Here is a 26,851-nt window from a genome sequence, read left to right as displayed (position 1 = left end):
AGGAACGAGGAGGGGGAGGAGGAGAGGAGGGGAAGAGCATAGCAGCAGCCAGGCAGGAGGCGTCCGGACGACAAGATGGGGAACCGCGGCATGGAAGATCTGATCCCGCTGGTCAATCGGCTGCAGGATGCGTTCTCGTCCATCGGCCAGAACGCCAGTTTGGACCTCCCTCAGATCGCCGTGGTGGGCGGCCAGAGCGCCGGCAAGAGCTCCGTTCTGGAGAATTTCGTGGGCAAGTAAGTCCATCTTTCCTGCCGCAGAGCCCAACCGAACCGGACTCAGCTGCTGGATTTGCACAATTAAGGGATTCCCCATTTGACCAAATGATCGCAGTCAAATAGACTGCCTCGGTTTGGTTACATAATTATAGTACATTATTGGATTCGATGTCATTCGAAAATAGATTTCATTATTATGATAGTGATATGCTATTTAAATACTAGAGGTTCTGCACCTTGCGATTGCAGCATAAGGTTTGGGTGTTTTAATTGGACATGAAAATGCTTCACATGTATTATTGTGATGATGTTACCGCTAATAATGTTTTATTTCAAACGCATCTCCCACCAGAGATTTCCTCCCGCGCGGGTCTGGGATTGTCACTCGACGCCCCCTAGTGCTGCAACTCATCAACTGCCCAACAGGTGAGAGGCTTTTTCTTTGCGTTTTCAGCTGCTGGGGCAACACGGTGGAGTTAGTACTGGATATCACGTGACACTCCTGCCTCACACTTGGAAGGCTAGAATCTGGAAGTTTAAAATTAGAAATCGAGCAGACGAACCGAAAGAAAGTTTTTTAAATGCACATTTAAAGAATAAATACACAGCAGAGGTGTCCAAACTATGGCCTCGGGGCTATTTGTGGCCCAAAGTCCCCATTTTAGTGGCCTTCAGTATATACTGAAAAAAAACACACTTGATATACAGTATCTGAATGCATTACCTGTGCTGTTAATAACGCTGCCGATGATGTCATTGGGTCAGAGTATGCTGAATTCCTGCACTGCAAAGGAAAAAAGTTCACAGACTTTGATGAAGTTCGTCAGGAAATCGAAGCGGAAACAGATCGAGTGACGGGTCAAAATAAAGGAATCAGTCCCGTTCCCATCAACCTGCGCGTCTACTCGCCCAACGGTAACATACGCACTCAGTAAATAAAGAACCATGACAACATGATATTTCTGTGTTTGTGTGTTTTTTTGTTTTTTTAGGGTTTAGGTGTTAGTATTTATGTGCGTTTAATTTGCGTGTTGACTCGTTGACGTGCTTCTGACGTGTTTGTGTTGCGCGGGCGCTCGGGCGGGCAGTGTTGAACCTGACGCTGGTGGATCTTCCCGGGATGACCAAGGTTCCGGTGGGCGACCAGCCGGCGGACATCGAGCAGCAGATCCGAGACATGCTCATGCAGTTTGTCACCAAGGACAATTGCCTCCTTTTGGCCGTTTCACCCGCCAACTCTGACTTAGCCAACTCCGACGCCCTCAAAATTGCCAAGGAGGTGGACCCCCAAGGTGGGCGTGTTCTCTCTGGACATGTCTTCTACCTCCCAGCGCTTGATGTTATCCGCACGTGTGCGCAGGTCTCAGAACCATCGGCGTGATCACCAAACTGGACCTGATGGATGAAGGCACTGACGCCAGAGACATTCTGGAGAACAAACTGCTGCCGCTTCGCAGAGGTACCATGACCGATCAGATCCTTCCCTTGCCATCTCTTCTGCTTTTGTTCGGATCTTGACTTGTAACTGTGATCTTCGCACCCCTAAAGTCGGAAGTGTTGAGTTGTTAAGGACTCGCGAGCTTCTTCCCGGTCAGGTTACATCGGTGTGGTGAACCGCAGTCAGAAGGACATCGATGGCCGGAAGGACATCACGGCGGCGCTACAGGCCGAGAGGAAGTTCTTCCTGTCCCATTCGGCCTACCGACACCTGGCCGAGCGCATGGGAACCGCGTACCTGCAGAAAGCTCTCAATCAGGTCCGTTTGCACACTTTGTGCCCAGCTTTCTTCTGACTTTGTGTTTGACTTGACGCTATGCTTCGGACTGCGTTACCACAGCAACTGACCAATCACATCAGAGACACGCTGCCCGACTTACGCAGCAAACTTCAGAAGCAGCTGCTGGACATCGAGAAGGAAGTCGCAGAGTACAGGAACTTCAATCCGGACGACCCCTCTCGCAAAACCAAGGCCTTGCTGCAGTCGGTCTCCGCCACTGGCATCATTTCACCATATTTGTTTTATTCGTGCAACTAAGTCTTACGCTCCGCAAATGCGCGTGTGTTTTTTTGTCAGGATGGTGCAGCAGTTTGCGGTGGACTTTGAGAAGCGAATCGAAGGTTGCGGCGATCAGGTGGACACCAGCGAGCTGTCCGGAGGAGCGAAGATCAATCGCGTCTTTCATGAGCGCTTCCCCTTTGAGCTCGTTAAAGTAAAAACGCACGCTCGCACGCCAAGAACGCAACAGAATAGAAACATGGTTTTCACATTAATATTGTGCTTGGGGAATTGAAAGCATGCAGCAAAATCTACCCTGCAAAGCGACGCTTAGCCTGGACTGAACCAATCAAACGATTACTTGAGCCCTGAGCAACTGTCATGTCATTTTCAATCAACGGCAAATGGCAAAATGGCCGCCCTCTGAAATGGTAAAAACCACGTCAGATTTCGCAATTACTGTCATTCATATTCCGCAAACTGTGTTTAGAACCAGCGGAATATAGAAATCATATTATTTCCAGGAAAATGCCTCTTTCGTTCTCCTTTGAAGTTCCCACACGTCAATGCCAGACCATACCATTTCAAATTTGTTTGTGGGTGTGAATAAATTTAACCTACATATGTATGGATATAACTGATGCCACTGAACAATTTGAGTGGTTGAAGGAAAAAACAAAACAATTACTACAGGTTTAAAAGCATTTACAAATTTGGGAAAAAAACATGCAATGTGTTATGGTTTGCAAAGTGTGCGCACAAGGCTTAAATGTATTATATGTACGTGAAAAATAATTTCGCCGGCAAATTTATTATGGAAAAAATATGACATTTTTACTTGTTAGTAGCTCTTTAACATTAGCAGCCTGTTTACATTTTTTTGTTATCATGTGTAAGTCTGTACTGGACAGTGTTTGTGTTTGTGCAGTTGGAGAGTGACGAGAAGACTCTTCGCAAAGAGATTAGCTACGCCATCAAGAACATTCATGGCATCAGGTGAAGTTTGTGTCGTCGCAGGCAATGAAGAAGTTTGCCTGGTTCTCATAGTTTTGTGTGCGTTCAGGACAGGTCTGTTCACACCTGACATGGCGTTTGAGACTATCGTCAAGCGTCAGATAAGTCAAATTAAAGAACCTTGTCACAAGTGCATCGACTTGGTCATCAGTGAACTCGTCAACACCGTCAGACTTTGCGCTCTCAAGGTAGCGCTACTACTCGCGCGCGTCTCGCTCGACGCTAGAAGCTAACATTTCTTTTGTTTCAGTTGGCTCAGTATCCGATGCTGCGGGAAGAGATGGAAAGAATCGTCACTCAGCACATCCGAGACAGAGAAAGTCGCACGAAAGAGCAGGTGCCTTTCAGCCGTCTGGCTACTTGTCTGTCAGCGCAGCTTTATGTAATGTGCTTTTCGGACCATTGGGCGCACTGTACTGCAACAAGAAAAAAAAACATGTTTTTTGGAGTGTGGGAGCTTGCAGGCTTAGGGAGAACATGCAAACTCTACATAGGAAAGCCAGCGTTATGTGGACCACCGAGCCACCCTAAATAAATGCATATTGGCATGAATACATAAAAGTTTGAATATAAATAAATGGAGAATGGAAGTAAAAACTGAAAAATACATAATGTATATTTACATAACATATTAATACATTATTATATCATTAATTGCATTATTATATTTTAATTATAATTATTTTTTGCATTCATTTCCACTTGTATTTTTCACTTTTAGTTGTTTTCATAATATTGTTAAACAAGTGTATTTATTTTTACTTTTATTCATTTATACTACACATAAATGTGAATATTTATTCAGTATATGGATATACATATAAATGATGTGTGTATCTATATATATTTCTATCTATATATATTGCGTTATTTCAATTCATTGTTATGTGTATTTGCTTTTATTTTCACTTTACTTCGTTTTTATTTTTTATGTGTGTAGTTTTGCTCCTCCATAAAGGTACTTTGTGTTATAAGATGCATTATTTTTGTGAATCATTTTATGTTCAAGTGTTTCTTTGAATTTTACCTTCTGTTTGTTTGACAGATTTGAAGCCGCTTTACCTGTCTCTGTTTGTTTGCACGTGTGTGTGTGCGTGCGTGTGTGTGTATCAGGTCATGCTGCTGGTGGACATCGAGTTGGCATATATCAACACGAACCATGAAGACTTCATCGGTTTTGCAAAGTAAGGAAGTGATTCTTGGTGATGTTACCTCAGCCCTAAGTGATGTCATGTTCTTTTCAGTCCAACTTTGTGTTGGTGACCAAGTACTAAAATGAAAAACAAACAAAAAAATCATCAATATCGAAAATATTTTGCGGGTTGGTATTGTGTTTTCTCCCTAGTGCTCAGCAGAAGAGCAGTCAGATGAGCAAGAAGAAGGCGAGCGGCAATCAGGTGAGCTTCATCACGTGACTTGCAATCGGGGGCCGTCGTTCATTCATTCATTCACGCATTCTTCTCTCCGCTCGGCTCCGCGTCGGCAGGATGAGATTATGGTGAGTGAGTCTGTCGGCTATCGTGTGCGCGCTCTTTCCGAACTCCTTTCTCACCTTTGCTAACAGGTGATCCGCAAAGGATGGCTGACCATCAACAACATCGGCATCATGAAGGGCGGAGCCAAAGAATACTGGTTCGTTTTGACGGCGGAGAATTTGTCCTGGTACAAAGACGATGAGGTAAGACACACATCTATCCAATCTTCCGTCATGTAGGAAGCTTCACTCGAATAGTTATTGCCAAAATATGGAAAATTGACCAGCAAGTTGACAGTGTTGGTTATCTTCTGTAAACTGCTGTACTAACGTTTCACCAGGAGAGGGTGCCAGCGTACATTTAATTGCATACGCAATTCGCCGCTGAGAAATTTATTCAAACACAGGTGCACTGTGGTTGCTGTGACATTTAAGCTACCTTGAGAGGCACCTGGGGGGTCCAAGCAGATTCTAGGGGTGGCATTGCCCCCCCCCCCCCCCCCCCCCGCAATTCAATATTCATCAAATAATGTAAAAGTGTTGTGGTTTTGCAGCTAATGTTTCTCAAAGTTTGTTTTTATTATTCCAAAATGAAAAGTACGCACGCCTATTAAGTGATATTGTCCATAATACGAAACAGTTCGGACTCTGGAGGCCTTCATGAGTGTTTTGATGATGTCTTAATGCCTCCTGCAGGAGAAGGACAAGAAATACATGCTGACAGTGGATCACCTGAAACTCAAAGACATTGAGAAGAGTTTCATGTCCAGCAAGCATGTTTTTGCTCTCTTCAACACGGAACACAGGTATACTCAGTCATAGACAACATATTGATGCAATAAATATGCGTTTTAGTTCAAATCATATTTCAATTTGAGATTACGCTTTCAAAATAGGGTTTCAATTTAGGGCAGTCTTTCAATTTAGGGTTAAGATTTCTAAATATGGTTTTAAATTCGGATTTGTGTTCCAAAATATGGTTTTGTCTTTGGCTTGGTGTTTAAAAATAGTTTCAATTAATTTGGGCCTTGGGTTTCAAACAAGGTTTAAACTTGGCCTAGGGTTAGGGTTAATTTCAAACCCTAACAAGTATACGGCATGGTGTGTGTATTTTAGGAATGTGTACAAGGACTATCGTCAACTGGAGTTGGCCAGTGAGTCTCAGGAGGAGGTGGACAGTTGGAAGGCCTCTTTCCTTCGCGCAGGGGTGTACCCTGAACGCAGCGTGGTACTCTACATTCATGTCTCATCATGATGATGATGATGATGACGATCTTTTCTCTAAACACATGAATTTGGTTTGTTTTCGGGCAGGATAAAGACAAGGTGAGTCAAATAATGCAATCTTCAATCAGGGACGCAAATGCAAATTTTAGCCTGGTTTTCTTTGGAGCACCGGAAGTTGCCAGCATATAACGAGCGTGTGTTTGGCGCAGGTGGAGGCGGAGGAGTCCAACTCCGACGGGCAAATTCACAGTGTGGATCCTCAGCTGGAGAGACAAGTGGAGATCGTCAGGAGCCTGGTGGACTCTTACTTGTCAATCATCCACCGCACCATCAGAGACCTTGTGCCCAAGACCATCATGCATCTTATGGTCAACAATGTAGGATGCGCACGCGCGCCATCCACGCAAAGTACGTGATGTCACGACTGATGTATTTGATGCTCTCAAGACCAAGGAATTTATCCACGCCGACCTGCTGGCCCAACTGTACTCGTGTACTGACCAAAACACTCTAATGGAGGAATCCCAGGAACAGGTAGAGCGGTCGTGAACGGCCGTGTTGTCTCCCGCTTGTAGGCATGTCTTCTACTGCCTTATTCTGTCTTAAATGTCAGGCTAAGCATCGTGACGACATGTTGAGGATGTACCACGCTCTGCGTGAAGGTCTCAACATTATCGGTGACATCAGCACCTCCACCGTCACCACCGCCATGCCGCCGCCTGTGGATGACTCGTGGCTACAGGTGACGGGGATGCCATCGGGACGCAGGTTTGTTGAATGCCATTTGTCTGTTTTATATACAGTATATATATATATATATATATATATATATATATATATATATATATATATATATATATATATATATATATATATATATATATAGATAGATAGATAGATAGATAGATAGATAGATAGATAGATAGATAGATAGATAGATAGATAGATAGATATGTGTGTATGTGTGTTAGATAACATGTACTCTAGATTTATACATGTATTATATAGTATATACTCTAGATCAGTGGTTCTCAACCTTTTTTCAGTGAAGTACCCCCTGTGAAATATGTTTTCCGCCAAGTACCCCTTAATCAGGGTTAGCAAAGCATTTTGGGGTAAAAAAACAAAACAAAAACAAAAAATGTAAAACATGCCATCAGTGTCAGATTTCAGCTTCATTTGTACTGGTCCACAAAGTAATAATCAACATAAAATGTCCTCTTTTGGATCATGGAAGAGATCTATATACACATCTATATCAAAAAGAAATACCTTAATTCCTAATGTTTCCTAGTATTCCTAATATGTCCACAAAAAATAATCAACATAAAGTGTCAGACCTGTTCTCAAAAAAGAAGTAATTATAAATAAATATTTATCCACAAAACAATATTAAATAAACAAATAAACATCCGCCAGATCCCCGATGTCCAGTCCGACACCACAACGCCGAGCCCCTCCAGGCCCTCTTCGCCCAGGGGCTCGTGCGCCACCCGGCCCCCCATCTCGTCCAGCTGTGTCGCCCGAGCCCGGGTCGTCCGTCCCGTCTCGTCCCAACAGAGCGCCGCCGCCTGGAGTTCCCAGGTAATTTCACAAGCTTGTAAAATGGTTGCCAGGCGTTGGGCAAGGCAAATATATTTACAGTACATAACAGATTTTAGGGAAAAGATTACATTTTGCGCCTCATGAAAACACATTAAATGGCTAACAAATACCCATTGAGGCATCTCAAAACACTTTTCTGCAGACAGAGAAGCTATGCTAATTGCTAAGCTAGCCTAAGATTGTGACATCACAGTTATGTGCTTGGATGATCGAGTGTACTTCTCACTAAGGTTTTGCTAGAACCACAACGCGGAATATATACAGTGGACCCCTGGGTTACGGAGTAACTGCCTTACGTTTTTTTAACGTTACGAAGTGGAATACTACGTTTTTTCGTCCCCTCCTTATGGCATTTTTTCCGCTTTATGGCATCAACACCTGTCATGACCTGTGGGGTTGGTTGTGTTTATGTTGTTTTGCCTCCCTCTTCAGGCGTCTTTATGTAATTGCTATTATTTTCTGGTTGCGCCAAACTGCCTGTGCTACAGCGCGTCACTAAGATGCTGGTCTGCTATTGGTCAGCGTCACTAAGATGCCGATATGCTAAAGACTTGATCTCGTATGAGTGCTTACGACATCGTTTTTATTGTGCATTTTAGCGCTTAATTCAAATTTGAACTTATGCCATGGGTGCCAATATTGCTAGTGGTGTTAAAGGGAGAAGTAAGAAGATGATTAGTATGGAAACAAAGCTGGAGATATTCAAGAAATATGAAGAAGCCTCGGCTAGGCTAGGCTACCCTTGCTAGGGTTTATGGCTGTAAATAGCTCAAGTCAACGTCACTCAAAGATAAATAAAATGTATTTCTCTTGAATATATTTTTTATTTATGATGGTATTTAATTGTATATGTGTATATAATATATGAGTAGCTCTTACTATATACAATTTTAATGTTTTTACCTGGGGTTTTAAAAGCATTAGCTAATTAGCATAGGTTTCTATTGCCCGCCATACAACGATTTTGCCTTATGATTCCAACCCCTTAATAGATTCATTTAGTATAGCGGGGGTCCACTGTACAAGTGTCTGGAGGGATCATCTACCAGCTAAACCATCTTTCTTTTTTCGACGCTATCTCAAATGTCATTCGTCACATGGCAACAAGACGTTTCTTCCCTAAAATCCATTTTGTTTCTTTCAGAATCTCCATCAGCGATCAGTGAGCTCCCGGTTCAACCCTGTGCCCCCCTCCCCATAACTGACTCGACTGATGACCTGTGATCCCCGTGTTATAATTGAGAAGAGTACCCGCCCACTTGTATGAGGTTTCATGTAAATTTGTGTACCATCGTATTGTAATTTGGTGACAGCGACGTTGTATTATCATATCACAGTGTTCCTCATATTATTATTTTTGTGGATATTCAAAGATTGAAAGGAAAGAGTACTAGTTAGCTAGCTAACTAGCTAGCTAGCCTATGCAATCTGTTCCAGCGACTCACCAGATTAGCCATTGAGCAATGCTACTGTAGATTGATGATGTAAAACGTCTTTTATAGTTTTAGTCTTTTCTGCTAAACTTACATCAAAGATAAACAATATGTCATATCACAAAAGCTAGCCAAGTAGCTGACAAGCTAGCAAACTGCTCAACTTACATCACTTATAAAATAGTGACAGCTAATATGTTGAAGTTATTACAGTATATTTTTGTCATATACCACAGTAGCTAGCCAAAGAGCTAACAAACAAGCTAACTGATGGGTCACATTTTTTTTTCTCTTGAGTCAAGATGAGAAAATGTTTATGTTCATATGTTCATCTTTACAATGTAAAGTTTGACTTTTGTTTGGAATGGATTATTCAGAGTTGACTTATTTTTATGCTTAATTTATTTACGATCAAGGTAATTGTATAGTTCGGAACATTCAAAGAAGCACACAAAAACGTATTGCAGAGTGTATTTAATTCTTGTTTAGTATTTTTGGGGACGTTCCTTCCAATATTAAGTGCAGTAAGCCATTAATAATGAAAGATTATAACTTCATATCATCAGAGAAATATCTTCGGTGTATGCACTCTATTCATAAATTGTCTCTCCAAAAGCACATGGGTGGTGATGATGATGATAAAATCGCACCAGAGTTTCAAGTGAAACACATACGGCCGATTAAAAGAGATCATTTGATAGAGTTATTAGAGTGTTTGCATGTTTGTCCTTCCGGTAATTCATGCAGCAATGCATTAGCATGCACTTAGCGTGTTGGTAGCTGTGACGTGGTGTTCCATCCAATGTTAGGGTGCAATGTGTAAACAGTCGAGTGTGTAAGCGTGTAATTCAGATTTAGTGTTGATACCTAGTGAACTATGTGTGGAAAAACGTGTATGTGTGTGTGTGTGTGTGTGTGTACGGGGAATTATGCAGTAGGGTGATTGTCATGTGACCTGTACAAAATGAGTATAATAATAAAAGATGAAATGCGTTGGACTGTTTCTTTTTTGTTAGCTGTTGTCCTCGGCGTGCTTCCAAACTAGGTGAAAGGACGTTTAGCGTCGGGTTTCATAGTCGGGTTTTACATTAAATTTAGGGTTTTAAATGGGTTATGATTCAAAATAGGGCTTTAAATGAGGCTAGGGTTTTCAAAGTAGGGGTTCAAATCGAGGTAAGGCTTTTAAAGCAGGGTTTTTAACTAGGTTTTGGAGTTAGGGTTGGTTTTTAAATTGTGGATTCAAATGAGGGTTCCAAATTAAGATTTGAAGTGCTTAATTTACATGGTCATTTCAAATGTATACCTTTGACACCTCACCTTTTTTCAACACCTCACCACACGTGTTTTTTTCTTAGAAAAACAACTTACCGGTACTATGTTTAAAATATATATACTTTGCTACACATGCTTGTTTTCATGTTAAGCCTTAATCTACTTCGTAAATTTTTGATAGTATGGTTTCAAACGAGGGTTGGAGTTTCAAATAAGAGCTTTAAACCCCTCACTACACATACCGTTTACTTAAAACATAGCCATATTCATATTAAAAATGCCCATTTTCTATTCTTTTTTCAAAAACATCATACGTATATATATATATATATATATATATATATATATATATATATATATATATATATATATATATATATATATATATATATTTTTTTTTTTTTTTTTTTTTTTTTGGTGTAAAAGATAAGCTTCACAGCTGATTCATGGTTGTTTGAAGTCGAATTTAAAGCCTAACCTTATGTTAAACCTTTTATTTGAAACCCATACAGTATTTGAAACCCCAAGCATGAATTGAAAGCCTATTTTGAAACTTTATCCAAAATGGATACCCGATTTTGAAACACTAATTTGACCTGCTAACCCCAAATTGAAACCTAAAACTTAAATTGAAATCCTTATTTGAAACATTAACCCTAAATTGAAAACCTATTTAGTATTTCGAAACCCGAAACGTATATTGAAATCCTCATTTCAAATGTTAATTCTAAATTGCAAACCCAATTTGATACCCTAACCCTTAAAAAAAAGAAAGAAAGAAAGAAAGAAAAGCCTTACTAAGATTAAAAAATGAATAATTTAAAAAAAGCCTTACAACACTTGGGCAATATTTTTTAAAAACAAACTCTATGGTCGTTGTTTTTTTTTTTTTTTTTTTTTTTAATGGGTTTTTTTCACCATAGCCGTAACCGACTGTTTAGTTTGAAGTGTATTTTTAAAAGTGGTGTTTGAGAAATGTGTGTATTCAAAATTAAATAAAGACAACCTATCCTCAAATAAGTGGATTGCATATCAAACAATAAAGACACTGCTACTTCAATTTACTTACATTTTTTAATAAAACGTCAATCGCAGTCATTTTTTTTTTCAACCTGACATCTGCCTATTGATGTTGCAATGGCAAAACTTCACGTGTGACAAACATACAATAAATACAACAATTACTTCCGATAAAAGCAAACGTATCTTCACAGTCCATTCTAAGCAGATGTTCACTTACTCATGATTTATTGGCAATGGGCCAAAACCTCCTTTGCAACAGTTTGCTAATTTATATATTTTTTTCATACAATACTGTATTTTTTTTCAGTCAGCATTATTTTTTTTATCATTAGTTTTTTGGGTGGTTATTAATATATTTATTTTTACAAATTATTAGACAATCAACAAGTGTTGAAAACACTCTCTTTCTTTGACACTGCAAAGTTAATGTTTGCCAACCATGCTATTTTTGGAGTCTCCTAAAATGTGAAGACTTCTCTTAGGTACTAGGATTTGGCCCAACGCCAAAGACATGGACACTGTAATAACATTGTACAAATTGCATGCATTGCTTAAATTAGTTTTGCACAAGTGCTAGAACGCAACATTTCCCGACATGAGGAATTCAGAAATAATAAAATGCTCTAGTGTTGATTAAATGTTAAACATAAGTATCAAACATTTATACTGTCATTGAAAGCATCCTGATGGCTGCTTTTCTCACCAGCACACTTGTGTCTCTTGACCTTGTCCTTTTGAGAGAATTTCTGCCCACACACAGAGCAGGCAAAGGGTTTTTCGCCTGTGTGTAACCTTGTGTGCATCTTTAAATGGATTTTTCGAGAGAATTTTTGATCACAAACAGAGCAGGCAAATGGTTTCTCTCCCGTGTGAGTTCTTACATGCCTTCTTAAGGTTCCCTTCTGAGAAAATCTTTGATCACAGTGCGTACAGGCAAAAGGTTTTTCGCCAGTGTGTGTTCTCAAGTGCATTTTTAAGCTTATCTTATGAAAAAATCTTTGACCACAAACTGAGCAAGCAAAAGGTTTCTCACCGGTGTGTGTGCTTGTGTGGTAAATCAAGCTTCCCTTCAGAGAGAATCTTTGGCCACAAAATGAACAGGCAAAAGGTTTTTCTTCAGCGTGTGTTCCTGCGTGCCTTCTTAAGGTTCTCTTCTGAGAGAATCTTTGACCACAAACAGAGCAGACAAAAGGTTTCTCACCGGTGTGCGTTTCAATGTGCCTCATTAAGGTTCCCTTCTGAGAGAATCGCTGGCCACAATCTGAGCAGACAAAAGGTTTCTCACCAGTGTGTGTTTCAATGTGTCTCATTAGGTTTCCCTTTTGAGAGAATGTTTGACCACAATCTGTGCAGACAAATGGTTTCTCACCAGTGTGTATTCTTATGTGTTGTTTTAAGCGGCTCTTATAAGTAAAGGTTTTCTCACAGTGAGTACATTTCCAGAGTTTGCTGTCACTGTGCCACGTCATACCACCTTCAGACTCATCATCATTTTCATAATCATCATCATCATCGGCGTGAACTGCATGTGACAACGTGTCGTCACTATCTGATAGCGGCGCTAAGAGGTTGTCTGCTTGTGATGCTCCACAGTGGTCTCCATCATCTTCTGTTGTCACGTGCTGACATGAGCTGCTACTTGGAGGCTCCGCCTCTCTGTTAAACTCACGGTGACCTTCATTATTACTTTGCAAATAGACAACAGTCGATGGCAACTTTAATATATCCTCCTCCTCCTCTTTGATGTCGGGGGGGTCTTCTATCACTTTCACATAGGGGTCCTCGAGGCCCTCCTCTTCTTTTATGATGCAAGCAGACACCTGATTCGCATCCCCTTTCAAATGGTGGACTTCATCTTCCTCCTCCACTTTAATATAAAGAGACATTGGCTCTTCTTCCTCGTTTTTAATGTAAGGGGACTCCTGATCCTCTTCCTCTTTGAAGTGGCTAACCTCTTCATCCTCCTCTTCTTCTTTAATGTGAGGGGCCTTTCGCTCCTGCTGCTGAGAACGGACACCTTCACTGATCACTGCAAGACACAAGGAAACAAAGATACATTGTAATAAGATTTGCATAAAGCAGTTGTGCGTGGCAAAAGGAACATAATTAGCAGATCCATCCACATTTAGAGTTTTTTTCTATGTACCATTCCGAGTGGCTCTCAATTCAAATTGTAGAATCTGTCAATTCGTCATTTCACGTCTTACCCAACACACCACAATTCAAATATACCGTAGTGTTTTGAAATGATTCTATTTACCATTTGTTTTCTAATGTGAATTAACTCTTATTTTAATGACTTGCAAAAAAACAATTCTTAAAAAGATTGTTTTATGACCTAATCCGCGAAGGTGACTTCTAGGCTCCATCTCACAAAAGCTGTCTCCGTCGTTGTCGCTCGTTGTTTCTCAAAAGTTCTTTGTCATACTCCAGCTGTCCTTCTTCCGGAAAATTTCAGCCACAATCACAACACTTGACGTTCACACCCGAGTTGTTGCTGAGGGATGTGTTGATCACAAACGCATGTCTTTGTTAGCGGCTAGGAAGCTAAGCACGACAGAGAGGCTTCAAGATCCACCGAGACTTGAAGCAAAAACAACAGTTCAACAAACGACATCTACGTCCTAACGAACGTGGACCAAAATCTAAATATCTAATACAACAAAAAAGAACTAGCACCGGAACCTCGTCCTACTTTGGATTTCTGTTTTGGCCAGGGAACATTCCTTTCAGATTTTAGCCGGGGAAGATGTCCCGGAAGTAGTTTTTCTTCGTTTAATAGCGCTCTTTGGCGCTTAACGCCTTCTACTGGACATGAACTGCAAAAGCATTTAGCAGGCTGTGTTACACCGGGGAACAATTTGGAAAATAATCTGGTAATTCGATTTGTTTTTGTAATTCTGGGGATTACGGCTAAAATTAGAATGCTGATTCAAACATTTTCCCCATAGCTTAATCTTCAGAATGGCAAAATGTTTCTTAATTCTTCTAAAATGGCGCGTTCACAAAAGCTACAGCTTTAACTGGTAGTTTTACAAAGCATGTAAAATTAACATTAAATAATAACGTTTGAAGTGGTTATAGATGATAGGCGAGAAATATGGAGTTATATTTGTGCCGACTCCATAAATGCAAAATATTCTTTCACCAATGGATCAGAGATGTCGAGATTATAACATGTATGATGTCACAAAGAAATAAAAACACCCATTAACCGGAAGTTCATTAACTAGTTAGAACATATCACTTTTAGCAGGGTAGCTATAACTAAGTAAAATAGTGACTTCCTTATCTCAAGACTAATTAATTACTACATAGATGAAACTAAGATAATTAGTTGCTAGCAAGAAAGGTACGTGTTAACTTGTGACAACAGCTAGTTGTGATTCCGCTATCTAGTTACTGAATATTTTATTTTAGTTATTTAAAAAAAGGTTTACAAATCTGCTACCTCTGGCAACACTGTGTACATGTGTACAAAAGTGTATATGTGGTACTGAGAAAAAAAACACAAATAGTCTCAAGAAATCTGTATCAAAATGTGTTTTTTGTTTTACTGTTTGTACTAATGAAAGCTAATCAAAACTGGGGATTTTTTCGAGACAACTTGCAGACAGCCATACTTGCCAGCAGGGGGCGGAGACGTTAGAAAGCACTTTTAATAACAGGTCTGGCTGCCACTCATCTCCCATTCTATGTGCGTCATTTTCGAGTTAATAGAAGCTCAGTCTCTCAATGTCCAAGCCAATACCAACGAATTGAAGGACCTTTTTGTCCATATTGACTGGAAAATTGCGAGACTGACTGATTCGCCAGACTATGAGCAAGATAATGACGCATAATGAATGGCAACCGGTCCTGCTGTCAACAAGTGTATCTATAGGTACACATTAAGTCAAACCCATTAGTTTATTGACAGCAACTATTCACTGTTTATTTGTATTTTATTTAGAATCATATTTACACTTTTCCACAATCCTATGGAAACTATAGTTTCTCCACACTCTGTCTAATCAATCATTAACTTACTTCATCAATAACAGATGGTACAAAATACATGCATTACTGGGAGAATTTTAGCACAACTGCTATTTCCCAACACTTGTCACCAGAAGGCTTTGAGAACACTTGCCAAAAACATTTGAGAAAACATTTGCCAACAGGAGGCATTCAGAAATAATAAAATGTTTTAGTGTCTATTAAATATTAAACGTAAGTATTAAACATTTATATTGTCATTTAAAGCATCCTGATGGCTGCTTTTCTCACCAGCACACTTGTGTCTCTTGACCTTATCCTTTTGAGAGAATTTCTGGCCACACACTGAGCAGGCAAAGGGTTTTTCGTCTGTGTGTAACCTTGTGTGCTTCTTTAAATAGATTTTTCGGGAGAATTCTTGATCACAAACAGAGCAGGCAAATGGTTTCTCTCCTGTGTGAGTTCTTATATGCCGTCTTAAGGTTCCCTTCTGGGAAAATCTTTGATCACAGTGTGTACAGGCAAAAGGTTTTTCGCCAGTGTGTGTTCTCATGTGTCTATTTAAGTTTATCATATGAAAGAATCTTTGACCACAAACTGAGCAAGCAAAAGGTTTCTCACCGGTGTGTGTGCTTGTGTGGTAAATCAAGCTTCCCTTCAGAGAGAATCTTTGGCCACAAAATGAACAGGTAAAAGGTTTTTCTTCAGCGTGTGTTCCTACGTGACTTCTTAGGGTTCTCTTCTGAGAGAATCTTTGACCACAAATAGAGCAGACAAAAGGTTTCTCACCAGTGTGTGTTTCAATGTGCCTCATCAAGGTTCCCTTTTGAGAGAATCGCTGGCCACAATCTGAGCAGAGAAAAGGTTTCTCACCAGTGTGTGTTTCAATGTGCCTCATTAAGGTTACCTTCTGAGAGAATCGCTGGCCACAATCTGAGCAGACAAAAGGTTTCTCACCAGTGTGTGTTTTAACGTGTCTCATTAGGTTTCCCTTCTGAGAGAATGTTTGACCACAATCTGAGCATACAAATGGTTTCTCACCAGTGTGTATTCTTATGTGTTGTTTTAAGCAGCTCTTATAAGTAAAAGTTTTCTCACAGTGAGAACATTTCCAGAGTTTGCAGTCACTGTGCCATGTCACACCACCTTCAGACTCATCATCATTTTCATAATCATCAGCGTGAACTGCATGTGACAACGTGTCGTCACTATCTGATAGCTGAGCTAAGAGGTTGTCTGCATGTGATGCTCCACAGTGGGCTCCATCATCTTCTGTTGTCACATGCTGACATGAGCTGCTACTTAGAGGTTCCACCCCTCTGCTAAGCTCACCGTGATCGTCATTATTACTTTTCAAATAGACAACAGTCGATGGCAACTTGAATATATCCTCCTTCTCCTCCTCTTTGATGTTGGGGGGGTCTTCTTCTGTCACTTTCACATAGGGGTCCTCTGGACCCTCCTCTTCTTTTCTGATGCAAGCAGACACCAGATTCACATCCCCTTTAAAATGGGGGACTTCATCTTCCTCCTCCACTTTAATATGAAGAGACATTGGCTCCTCTTCCTCGTTTTTAATGTAAGGGGACTCTTGAGCCTCCTCCTCTTTGAAGTGGCTAACCTCTTCATCCTCCTCTTCTTCTTTAATGTGAGGGGGCTTCCGCTCTTGCTGCTGAGACCGGACACCTTCACTGATCACTGCAAGACACAAAGATACATTTTAATTAGGTTTGCATTATTATAAAATGTATTTGCAAGAAGTTGCGGGTGGCAGAAGGAATATAATTATCAGATCCGTCCACATTTAGTGTTTTTTTTTTTATTCACCATTCCAAGTGGCTCCAACTTTCCTGACAAATATCTATTCAAATTTTCGAAACTGTCAATTAAAGTCATTTCACGTCATACTCAACACACCACAATTCACATATACTGTAGTTTTTTTTAAATGTTTCTATTAACCATTTGTTTTCTAAAGTGAATTAACTCGCTTATTTTAATAACTAGCACAGAAACAAATTATTAAAAAAAGAGATTGCTTTATGACCTAATCTGCGAAGGCGAGTTCCCGGCCCCATCTCACAAAAGATATCCAAGTCGTTGTTGCTCAAAAGTTCTTCGTCGTACTCTGGCCGTCCTTACGCAAATTTCCACCCTACAATAACAACACTTGACGCTATCACCCGAGTAGCTGCCGAGGGATGATCACAAACGCATTTCTTAGTTAGCGGCTATGAAGCTAATCTAAGCACGATAGAGAGGCTTCAAGATCCACAAACGACCTATGTCGTAATGAATGTGGACCAGAATCTTAATATTTGATACGACCAAAATGATCTAACACTTGAACCTCGGCCTACTTCGGATTTCTGTTCTGACCACGGAACATTCCTTACTGATTCTAGCCGGGGAAGATGTCTCGGAAGCACTTTTTCTTCGGTTAATAGAACTGTTTGGGGCATACTGCCACCTACTGGACACGAACTGCAAAGGGACTCGGCAGGCTGCGTTCGCTGTAAAGCAATTTGGAAAAGAATCTGTTAAATTATTATTATAATTATTTTTATCCTGATGATTACAGCTAAAATTAGAATGCTGATTCAAACATATTTCAGATGGCTTACCCTTCAAATAAGCAAAATGTTTCTTATTCAAAATAGCGCTTTCACAATAGCTACAGTTGTAACAAGTGTTTAACAAAACATTTAAAATTAAGCGGTTATAGATAAGAGGATAGATACAAAGTAATTTTTCACCAGGGTTATAGCATGTGTGACGTCACAAACAATTAAAAACGCCTAATAACCCGAAATTTAATAACCAACACTTTTAGCAGTCTACCTAAAATGAAGTAAAAAAAGTGACTTAATTGGTTAAACATATCAAGACTAATTAATTTTATTTTAATTAGTTAATGTCTTAACTTGTGACAATATCTATAATATGTGATTAAGCTATCTAGTTACAATATATTTTATTTTAGTTATATATTTTTAAAAAAGGTTGACCAATTTGCTACCTCTGGCAACACTGTGTCCATGTGTACAAAAGCGTATATGTAACAAAACGTGTTGTTTCACTGCTTGTACTAAAGAAAGCCAATCAAAGCAAGGGATTTTGTCGAGACAACTTGCAGACAGCTATACTGGCCAGCAGGGGGCGGAGACGTTAGAAAGCACTTTTGATAACAGGTCTGACCTCCTTTCATCTGCCATTCTGCTAAAACCCATTAGTTTATTGACAACAATTATTCACTGTTTATTTAATTTTATTCAAAATCCCAGAGCTATTACAAAATGAGATGAGCCCAATAACTGCAGGAAGAAACAATGAACTATGCGATATATTACAAAATAATTTAACTTTTTATCCATACCTACTACTGTACAGTAAAAACTTAATGTGTCAAACAGATACATTTCCATTTAAGGTTTTTTTGGTTACGACATTTCTCAACAGCACACTTGTGCTTTTCTACCTGTTTTTTGCAAGAGAATCGTTGAAAACAAACTGAGCAAGCAAAAGGTTTCTCAACAGTGTGGGTTCTTGTGTGCCTTACTAAGTGTTCCTTAGAGAGAATCTGTGGCCACAGTATGTACAGGCAAAAGGTTTCTCAGTGGTGTGTATTCTTGCATGTGTTTTTAAGTATGTCTGATGATAGAATCTTTTGCCACAAACTGTGCAGGAAAAAGGTTTGTCACCAGTGTGGGTTACTGTGTGTGTTTTTAAGTTTCTTCTCTGAAAAAATTATTTGGCCACAAACTGAGCAGGAAAAAGGTTTCTCACCAGTGTGCGTTCTTCAGTGCATCACTTGGTTTGCCATAAGAGAGAATCTTTGACCACAAACTGTGCAGGAGAAATGTTTATCACCAGTGTGCATTATCAATGTAGCATTTTCCGTCGATGTGACACGTCTTATTACGTTCAAACTCTTCATCATCAACACCATCATCACCAGCACTAGCATAGGCAGTATGTGATGACATGTCATCACTATCTGAGAGTGGAGCTACGAGGTCCTCGGCTTGTGGTCCTCTGCAGTGGTCTCCATCATCTTCTGTTGGCAGGTGTTGACATGAACCGCTGCTTGGAAGCTCCGCCCCTCTGCTCACCTCACTCTTCAAAAGGGTCACCGGTCAATGGCAAGCTGCAATTATCTTGGTCCTCCTCTTTAATGTAGTGGGGGTCTTGTCCCTCCTCTTTAATACAAGGGCCCCTTCCTCTTGGCTCCTCCTCTTTTTTGATGTCAAGGGAGTACTGCTCCTCTACCTCTTCAAAGTGACCTCTTCATCCTCCTATTCCTCCTTAATATGAGGAGGATCTGGCTCCTGTTGCTCAAGACAAACATCTTTACTGATGTCTGTAAATAAACATAGGGTTATATTAATAATGGATGTTATTAAGACAGCCATATGAATTAAAATGACTACTTACTGTTTGGCAGGTTGATTTGTGCTGGGGAAGCTATACTTGGTTACAGAATATGTGGAAAAACATGCACGAAGTTCAACATTGCACTTTTTTGAGTGCTGGTCCTGTCAGAAGTGATACTGGCCTCATATATTCATGATCATACAGTAAGCATTGAAGATTTATTCTAAGTGTTACTTCAAACAAAATTTTAAAGCACATTTCTCTAAAGTGATCTGTCATTGTCTTGTGTGTGTGTGGGAGGGGGGGGGCCTGTGTATCAAAAGCACTATCAATATCTGTACTTGATATCGCTATCAGTCACTTGTACTCAAGAATTGCATACTGTAACTGAATCGATATCAATGTTACTACTTCTCTCTATAGTAGCAGTGATCCTGTCAACTTTATTTCCTATTTCTTTTTATGTTTTTGCGATCTTATCCAGAAGGTGAATTTATCTTATTTGTCTCAATTTATTTCCACCTTATTATTAAAGGCTCTCATCGGGAAACAAGTAAGTGCGCAATTTCCGGTGAAATCCGGAAGTAATTGAAAAGCATTTAATGTTAGCTGTTTTCGTTTGCCGGCGTGGGTAAATTGAACGTTTATAATTTTATTTCTGCATTTACGATGTCTTTACGCAGTTCGGGAACTTGTTGTTCCGTTCGTGGCTGCACAAACAACCGGAGGAAGTTAAATCTGTGGCTAATGCAGCCGTGTTTTGAACACGCACCCCTGACGAAGAAAGAATGTTCTTGTGAGAAACGCTTTCGTTTCCACAGTTTACCCCGGGACTACGAATCAAGAAAGATTTGGCTGAAAAACCTTAAATTGAAAACGCCGCCCAAAAATTTATTCGTTTGCTCATTTCATTTTGTGGACAAAAAACCCACGGAGCAGCACCCGTATCCAACTCTGTGGTTGGGTTATGACAAATCCCGGGAGAAAAGACGCCGCGAGAAAACAAATATTGGGAGCAGTATCTCGAATACTTCAGGTAGGATTTGTTGTTCGGGGCGGGCAGCACTTTCATAGTGCAGTACTGTAAACCACCTTGGAATTACGTTACTAGGAAACTAGACAGATTGTGTTTTTTTTTTTTTACCGTGTATGCGTAGCGTTTAAACAAAAAGGCGGTTTCGTCAAAGTGTTAAAGCATATCGTTTGCGCAAAAGCTCTTTATCGAGTTTCTTTTACACGTAATACTGTACATGCACCGCGCGACAGTAAGAGCAGGCTCTTTTTGTGGCAGCGGCATGCAGTGTGGCGACTGTGTGGCAGCTGCCACCGAGAGCCACGGGTAGCCACACTTGATGCCACCAGTAGCCACTCTTTCCGAGGCATTTCCATGTTCGTCTGTGGCTGCTGCCACCGGTAGCCACACTTGATGCCACCAGTAGCCACTCTTTCCGAGGCATTTCCATGTTCGTCTGTGGCTGCTGCAACCGGTAGCCACACTTGTTGCCACTCTTTCTGAGGCATTTCCTTGTTCCCTCTGTGGCTTGGCTTCACCTCCACGTTATTCTTTTTCGTGTTAGACTTGCAATGTGTTGTTGTTGGTTTGTATAGTTGCTTTTATTTCACCCATTATTGTGTGGATTCCTCTTTCGTCGTCGCTGCCGTTGCATTTTCCTCGGTCTTTTTTTTTTATAAATATGTTTCTCTTATTTTCATTTCATGTATGTTTTTTAGATGTACTGGTATTGTATCTTATTTAGTGTGGACTGTGTTTTCATTTATTCACATTTGTATTATGTTCTATCACGCAATGACCAGAAGAGGCGTCTCCAGAGTTACTACGAGCGATGCAAACGAGTAGTCACGGTCGATGCAAATGAGTAGTCACGGTCGATGCAAATGAGTAGTCACGGTCGATGCAAATGAGTAGTCACGATCGATGCAAATGAGAAGCCACGAGCTATCCAATGAGCTGCAAGCAATGGCCGACATTTCACCGGCTATCCAATGCGCGGCAGGTAATGGCGGACTGGGCGTCGCTATATTGTAATACGGGGACTCCTCGTCGCCCAGCTGTCCAGTGAGCTGCAAGCAATGGCGGACGGGGCGTCTCCCGACGTGTCTTGAGCATGCAAATGAGTAGGCTGTTACCAGTATGTTGCTCAGTTTTTAAGTTTTTGGTTGTGTCCCCCTAGCGTTGTTGTTTTTTTTGTTAATTTTTGCATTGTATTGCATTCTTTTATATTAATAATAATAATAAAAAAGAGGAGTCGCGATGGATGCAAACGAGTAGTCACGATCGATGCAAATGAGTAGTCACGGTCGATGCAAATGAGTAGTCACGATCGATGCAAATGAGAAGCCACGAGCTATCCAATGAGCTGCAAGCAATGGCCGACATTTCACCGGCTATCCAATGCGCGGCAGGTAATGGCGGACTGGGCGTCGCTATATTGTAATACGGGGACTCCTCGTCGCCCAGCTGTCCAGTGAGCTGCAAGCAATGGCGGACGGGGCGTCTCCCGACGTGTCTTGAGCATGCAAATGAGTAGGCTGTTACCAGTATGTTGCTCAGTTTTTAAGTTTGAGCAAAAACTGAGCAACATACTGGTAACAGCCTACTCATTTGCATGCTCAAGACACGTCGGGAGACGCCCCGTCCGCCATTGCTTGCAGCTCACTGGACAGCTGGGCGACGAGGAGTCCCCGTATTACAATATAGCGACGCCCAGTCCGCCATTACCTGCCGCGCATTGGATAGCCGGTGAAATGTCGGCCATTGCTTGCAGCTCATTGGATAGCTCGTGGCTTCTCATTTGCATCGATCGTGACTACTCATTTGCATCGACCGTGACTACTCATTTGCATCGACCGTGACTACTCATTTGCATCGCTCGTAGTAACTCTGGAGACGCCTCTTCCGGTCATTGCGTGATAGAACATAATACAAATGTGAATAAATGAAAACACAGTCCACACTAAATAAGATACAATACCAGTACATCTAAAAAACATACATGAAATGAAAATAAGAGAAACATTTATAAAAAAAAAAGACCGAGGAAAATGCAACGGCAGCGACGACGAAAGAGGAATCCACACAATAATGGGTGAAATAAAAGCAACTATACAAACCAACAACAACACATTGCAAGTCTAACACGAAAAAGAATAACGTGGAGGTGAAGCCAAGCCACAGAGGGAACAAGGAAATGCCTCAGAAAGAGTGGCAACAAGTGTGGCTACCGGTTGCAGCAGCCACAGACGAACATGGAAATGCCTCGGAAAGAGTGGCTACTGGTGGCATCAAGTGTGGCTACCGGTGGCAGCAGCCACAGACGAACATGGAAATGCCTCGGAAAGAGTGGCTACTGGTGGCATCAAGTGTGGCTACCGGTGGCAGCAGCCACAGACGAACATGGAAATGCCTCGGAAAGAGTGGCTACTGGTGGCATCAAGTGTGGCTACCCGTGGCTCTCGGTGGCAGCTGCCACACAGTCGCCACACTGCATGCCGCTGCCACAAAAAGAGCCTGCTCTTTCTCCCGCGCGATGTTGTCTTAGCCTCCCACCAACAGGGGGTGCTATCACGCCGCTGTACCCAGACTCACTTTCAACTACAGTACATGCAAAACGTCGTAGATGATTCAACGTTTTTTTTTATTTGTTTATCAATGTGAAGTATTCTTTCGCCGAGGCGTGCGAATGCTTTAAAAATCGAAAGCGAGAATATGAAGTTAACCTACCTGCACAATGAAGCACGTTTCTCGGCTTCATCTTCCAAACGGCGTCGAGTAATTCACGGTGTCTTCATTTGATCACCCAAGTCCCCTTCAACTACTTTGCTGTATGTGTGCACAATTAACGCGACAGTCTCAACGCTTTTACGCCCGCACTTGATTTCCGGCTCGATGTGGAGATCGCAAACGCCTCTTTGTTAGCCGCTAGCAACCAAAGCTAAATTCGACTGAAAAGCTCCACGTACAATGGGTCAATTTTCAGGCCCGGGCCAACATGTAACCTAAGATGTTTATCTAGAAACGTATTGATGGATGTAATGCGTTTAAGCTTGAGTACACGTTGATCCAAATGTTTTTAAAAAATGCACAGTTTTGCGTTTGTGGTGTTAAAAAGAAGTAGCTCTCCGGTGGGAAATCTACGGCAACTCCACTTGGAAAAACTACAAGTCTGCGCGAATGAAAACACCCCCAAAAAGTTTTGGAAACATTCCCCCTTGCGCATTTTAAAATTGTCCACATTAATAAGTAAAACCAACATTTCAAAATCAAAAACGTTCTGGAAACTAACAGCGGTCTATGTGATTTGCCTTATAAATTTAAAATGTTATAATATAGAAATAAACAATTATTATTTTAAAGTACAGTAGTTCTAAGCGACTAGGAAAACGTTTTCCATTTTGGAAAATGATCCTAAGTTTTGGCATAGTTTCATCCCAGACTCGATTTAATTTAATTGAGTTTGAATTAATTTTGTGCGATTTTTTTTTTTTTGAGGGAGGGTCTCAACGACCTGCAAGGTTTTGTTTTTACTAAACAATAATAACATAAAATTGTTCAAAATGGATGTTTGTATGACGTTAAATACTACACCTCAAAATTGGATGTCTATAAAATTAAACTGAAGCTACAAATAAACACTTTTTAGGAGTCTGTTTAAGAAACATGAGTCACACATGAAAATAATCAAATTAACCTTCTCAGACTCACATTTAATATTAGTAACATTATTTTTTTATACTGAGTAAAAAAAAAACCGTGTAAAATAATAATGTAGAATAGTTTGGGGATTCTCATTTCATTGTTGTTAAGGCCTAAAGGCCTTAAAAATGTTATAATAGAGATGATTGTTAATGTGTACACAACAAAGAAAACGTACGTAGAATTTGTAACTCATCTGACTCTCCTATGGTTGTGTTTTGCAGACATCAATACAGGTGTTTGTCCTGAGCAGCTCGAACCAGAACCCCCTCACATTAAAGAGGAAGAGGAGCAGCACAAACCAGAGCCCCCTCACATTGAAGAGGAAGAGGAGCAGCAGGCCCTTATTATTAAAAAAGAGGAGGAGCCTGAGCAGCCTCTGGTGAAGGTCAAGGAGGAAGAGCACTCTTACATCAAAAAAGAGGAGCAGGAGGAGGATATATGCAAGTTGCCATTGACTGGTGACAGGTTGAAGAGTGAAGACGAAGGTCAAAATGAGGCGAGCGAGGGGGCGGGGCCTCTAGACAGTAGCTCATGTCGACGCATGGAGACGGAAGGTGATGGAGGATCACAAGCAGATGGCCTCTTAGCTCCGATGTCAGACAGTGAGGACACGACAGACAGTGATGACCTAACATCACACTCTTCCGACACTGATGATAATGATGATGATGAAGAGTCTGAAGGGGATACGACTTGTCACACTGGCAACAAACGCTGGAAATGTTCACAGTGTGGGAAAGCTTTTGTTTACGCGCAAAAAATGAAAGAACACATGAGAATACACTCTGTAAACAAAGATTATGCTTGCTCAGTTTGTGGCAAAATTTTCTCTCAGAAGAAACATTTAAGTCAAACAAGAACTCACACAGGAGAGAAACATTTTGCATGTACTGAATGTAGCCAAAGTTTGCATCATAAGACATACTTTAAAATACACATCCATCCACATACTGGTAAGAAATCGTTTGAGTGCTCAATCTGTGGTCAAAGATTCTTTTGGAAGACAAACTTAAAAATACACGCAAGAGTACACACAGGTGAGAAACCATTTGACTGCTCAATTTGTGGTCAAAGATTCTCTCAGAAGGGAAACTTAAAAATTCACACAAGAACGCACACAGGTGAGCAACCCTTCGCTTGCTCAATTTGTGGTCAAAAATTTTCTCAGAATGCAAACTTGAGAAGACACTCAAGGTTACACACTGGAGAGAAACCTTTTGACTGCTCAGTTTGTGGCCAAAGCTTTTCTCAGAAGGGTCACATTAAGAAACATAAGTGTGTTAGTGAGGAATGCACTAATTCAGATGCTTGAAATACACATGTACAAGCCTTTATTTGTGACTTTTTTGTTGTTTGTTTTACAAAGAAAATCACATTTATTAAAGCTTGTGTTTATCAGTTGAGAGAAACAAGTGAGAAAAACATTCTTAAAGTAGGACATTACATTATCTTCATGTACTGTATGCATTTTCTCAAAAAAATGTTGCTAATTTGCACCAATGTCAAAAGATTTAAAGCAATTTATGCATTTTTTTCTACTGATGTCCAATTTGGCATTGGGCCAAAATTTTGTACGCCAAAAATTAGCGCTTTTCAGGTGACCCCAACAACAGCATTTAAAGAGTTTTAAAATGTGACTGAGGAGATTTGTCATGACATGAAATAAATGGATGATATATTTTGTAGAACAGTAGTTCTCTAATTTTTGTCAGTGGTAAATTTTTTTCCAGCGCAAAGCATTTTTGGTTGAGGGAAAAAGTATTTAAAACAGAGTACTGTGCCAACATTGTCTGATTCGTTACAATTCTATCGTGATCTGTTGGAACAATTTTAAATAAAAATACACAAAAAGAAAAAAACTTTGTGAATACAGCTTTGTGCACATTAAACTATTATCAACAAAAATGTCCTATTTTGGGAACATGTTTAAAAAAAAAAAAAACTCAAAATTTCAAATAAAGTTTTGAAGTGATTGACCGGTAATGCTACTATTTAAAGGATTTTCATTTCAGGACCTCCCCTTTTGGAGCCTTGTTTTTTGTCACAGTGCCACCTAGTGATTGGAGGATGAAAATGCGCCGCACATTTGGGGGCCATACATTTTCGATGGATGAATCGAAACTAAGTGTGTTTTGTGTGAAGTCAGGTTGGGACATGGCTTAGGCTATAGTTCACTAATCCGTTTTTGTATTATGTTTTTTTTGCCCCTATATGACTCATATTTTATTTTTAATGGCAGTGTGGATGACACCTCCAATTTTTTTCAAATGCGATTCCGGCCAATGAGTGGTGTGTGAAAAAGTTCTCATTTAAGGACGGGGTCTCATTTAATTATGGGATGGCCTTTTCACTTCACATTTCTGTTCTCTTTACTTATATTTGTGGGACTTTAAATATTATAGTACAGTCAAGCTAATATGGGTGTTTATGATTTAAGAATTCTATTCCCATTAAATAACAAGTTAGAAAAACAAACCAAAACAGCACACGCCTACAAACTCAGAACAACGCTTAGAATAT

General features: G+C 40.4%; 2 protein-coding genes and 2 pseudogenes across 8 annotated transcripts; 2 read left to right on the top strand and 2 right to left on the bottom strand.

The window, feature by feature from the left end:
• Window positions 1-34: 34 nt before the first annotated feature.
• Window positions 35-9,960, top strand: LOC148429009 (dynamin-1-like). Its single transcript, XM_088427855.1, has 23 exons — window positions 35-236; window positions 571-644; window positions 984-1,133; window positions 1,307-1,510; window positions 1,579-1,677; window positions 1,814-1,974; window positions 2,056-2,198; window positions 2,293-2,428; window positions 3,143-3,210; window positions 3,278-3,416; window positions 3,479-3,565; window positions 4,342-4,412; window positions 4,574-4,625; window positions 4,715-4,726; window positions 4,793-4,906; window positions 5,399-5,508; window positions 5,819-5,930; window positions 6,017-6,028; window positions 6,139-6,306; window positions 6,377-6,463; window positions 6,543-6,697; window positions 7,349-7,513; window positions 8,679-9,960. Exons 1-23 carry the CDS (start codon window positions 76-78, stop codon window positions 8,698-8,700), a joined length of 2,502 nt encoding a protein of 833 aa, XP_088283981.1. The 5' UTR covers window positions 35-75; the 3' UTR covers window positions 8,701-9,960.
• Window positions 9,961-12,253: 2,293 nt separating this feature from the next.
• LOC148429008 (uncharacterized) lies at window positions 12,254-14,014 on the bottom strand (annotated as a pseudogene). The gene is made up of 2 exons (XR_015867291.1): window positions 13,601-14,014; window positions 12,254-13,291 (listed from the first exon to the last, which is right to left on the bottom strand). The product of XR_015867291.1 is annotated as an uncharacterized LOC148429008 (transcript).
• A 1,173-nt stretch (window positions 14,015-15,187) lies between these two features.
• On the bottom strand, window positions 15,188-23,764 carry LOC148429007 (uncharacterized). 5 transcript variants are annotated; one of them, XM_088428083.1, is made up of 5 exons: window positions 23,357-23,764; window positions 19,675-19,704; window positions 19,027-19,600; window positions 17,637-17,753; window positions 15,188-16,938 (listed from the first exon to the last, which is right to left on the bottom strand). In XM_088428083.1, coding segments are annotated over exons 4-5 (1,458 nt in total). In that variant the 5' UTR covers window positions 17,638-17,753; window positions 19,027-19,600; window positions 19,675-19,704; window positions 23,357-23,764; the 3' UTR covers window positions 15,188-15,481. The 5 variants fall into 5 exon arrangements, with proteins under 5 accessions (XP_088284209.1, XP_088284191.1, XP_088284199.1 ...); XM_088428065.1 differs by lacking the exon at window positions 19,675-19,704; XM_088428073.1 differs by lacking the exon at window positions 23,357-23,764 and having other exon boundaries at window positions 19,675-20,887.
• Window positions 20,201-26,239, top strand: LOC148429006 (uncharacterized; annotated as a pseudogene). Its single transcript, XR_015867278.1, has 2 exons — window positions 20,201-20,650; window positions 24,553-26,239. The product of XR_015867278.1 is annotated as an uncharacterized LOC148429006 (transcript).
• Window positions 26,240-26,851: the final 612 nt, after the last annotated feature.

Source organism: Hippichthys cyanospilos, chromosome 1 (genome assembly GCF_059441005.1).
Source record: "Hippichthys cyanospilos isolate Australia breed blue-spotted pipefish chromosome 1, RoL_Hcya_1.0, whole genome shotgun sequence".
Lineage (NCBI taxonomy): Eukaryota > Metazoa > Chordata > Actinopteri > Syngnathiformes > Syngnathidae > Hippichthys > Hippichthys cyanospilos.
The sequence above is the reverse complement of the archived record's forward strand: the minus strand, read 5'-3'. Positions and strand labels throughout refer to the sequence as shown.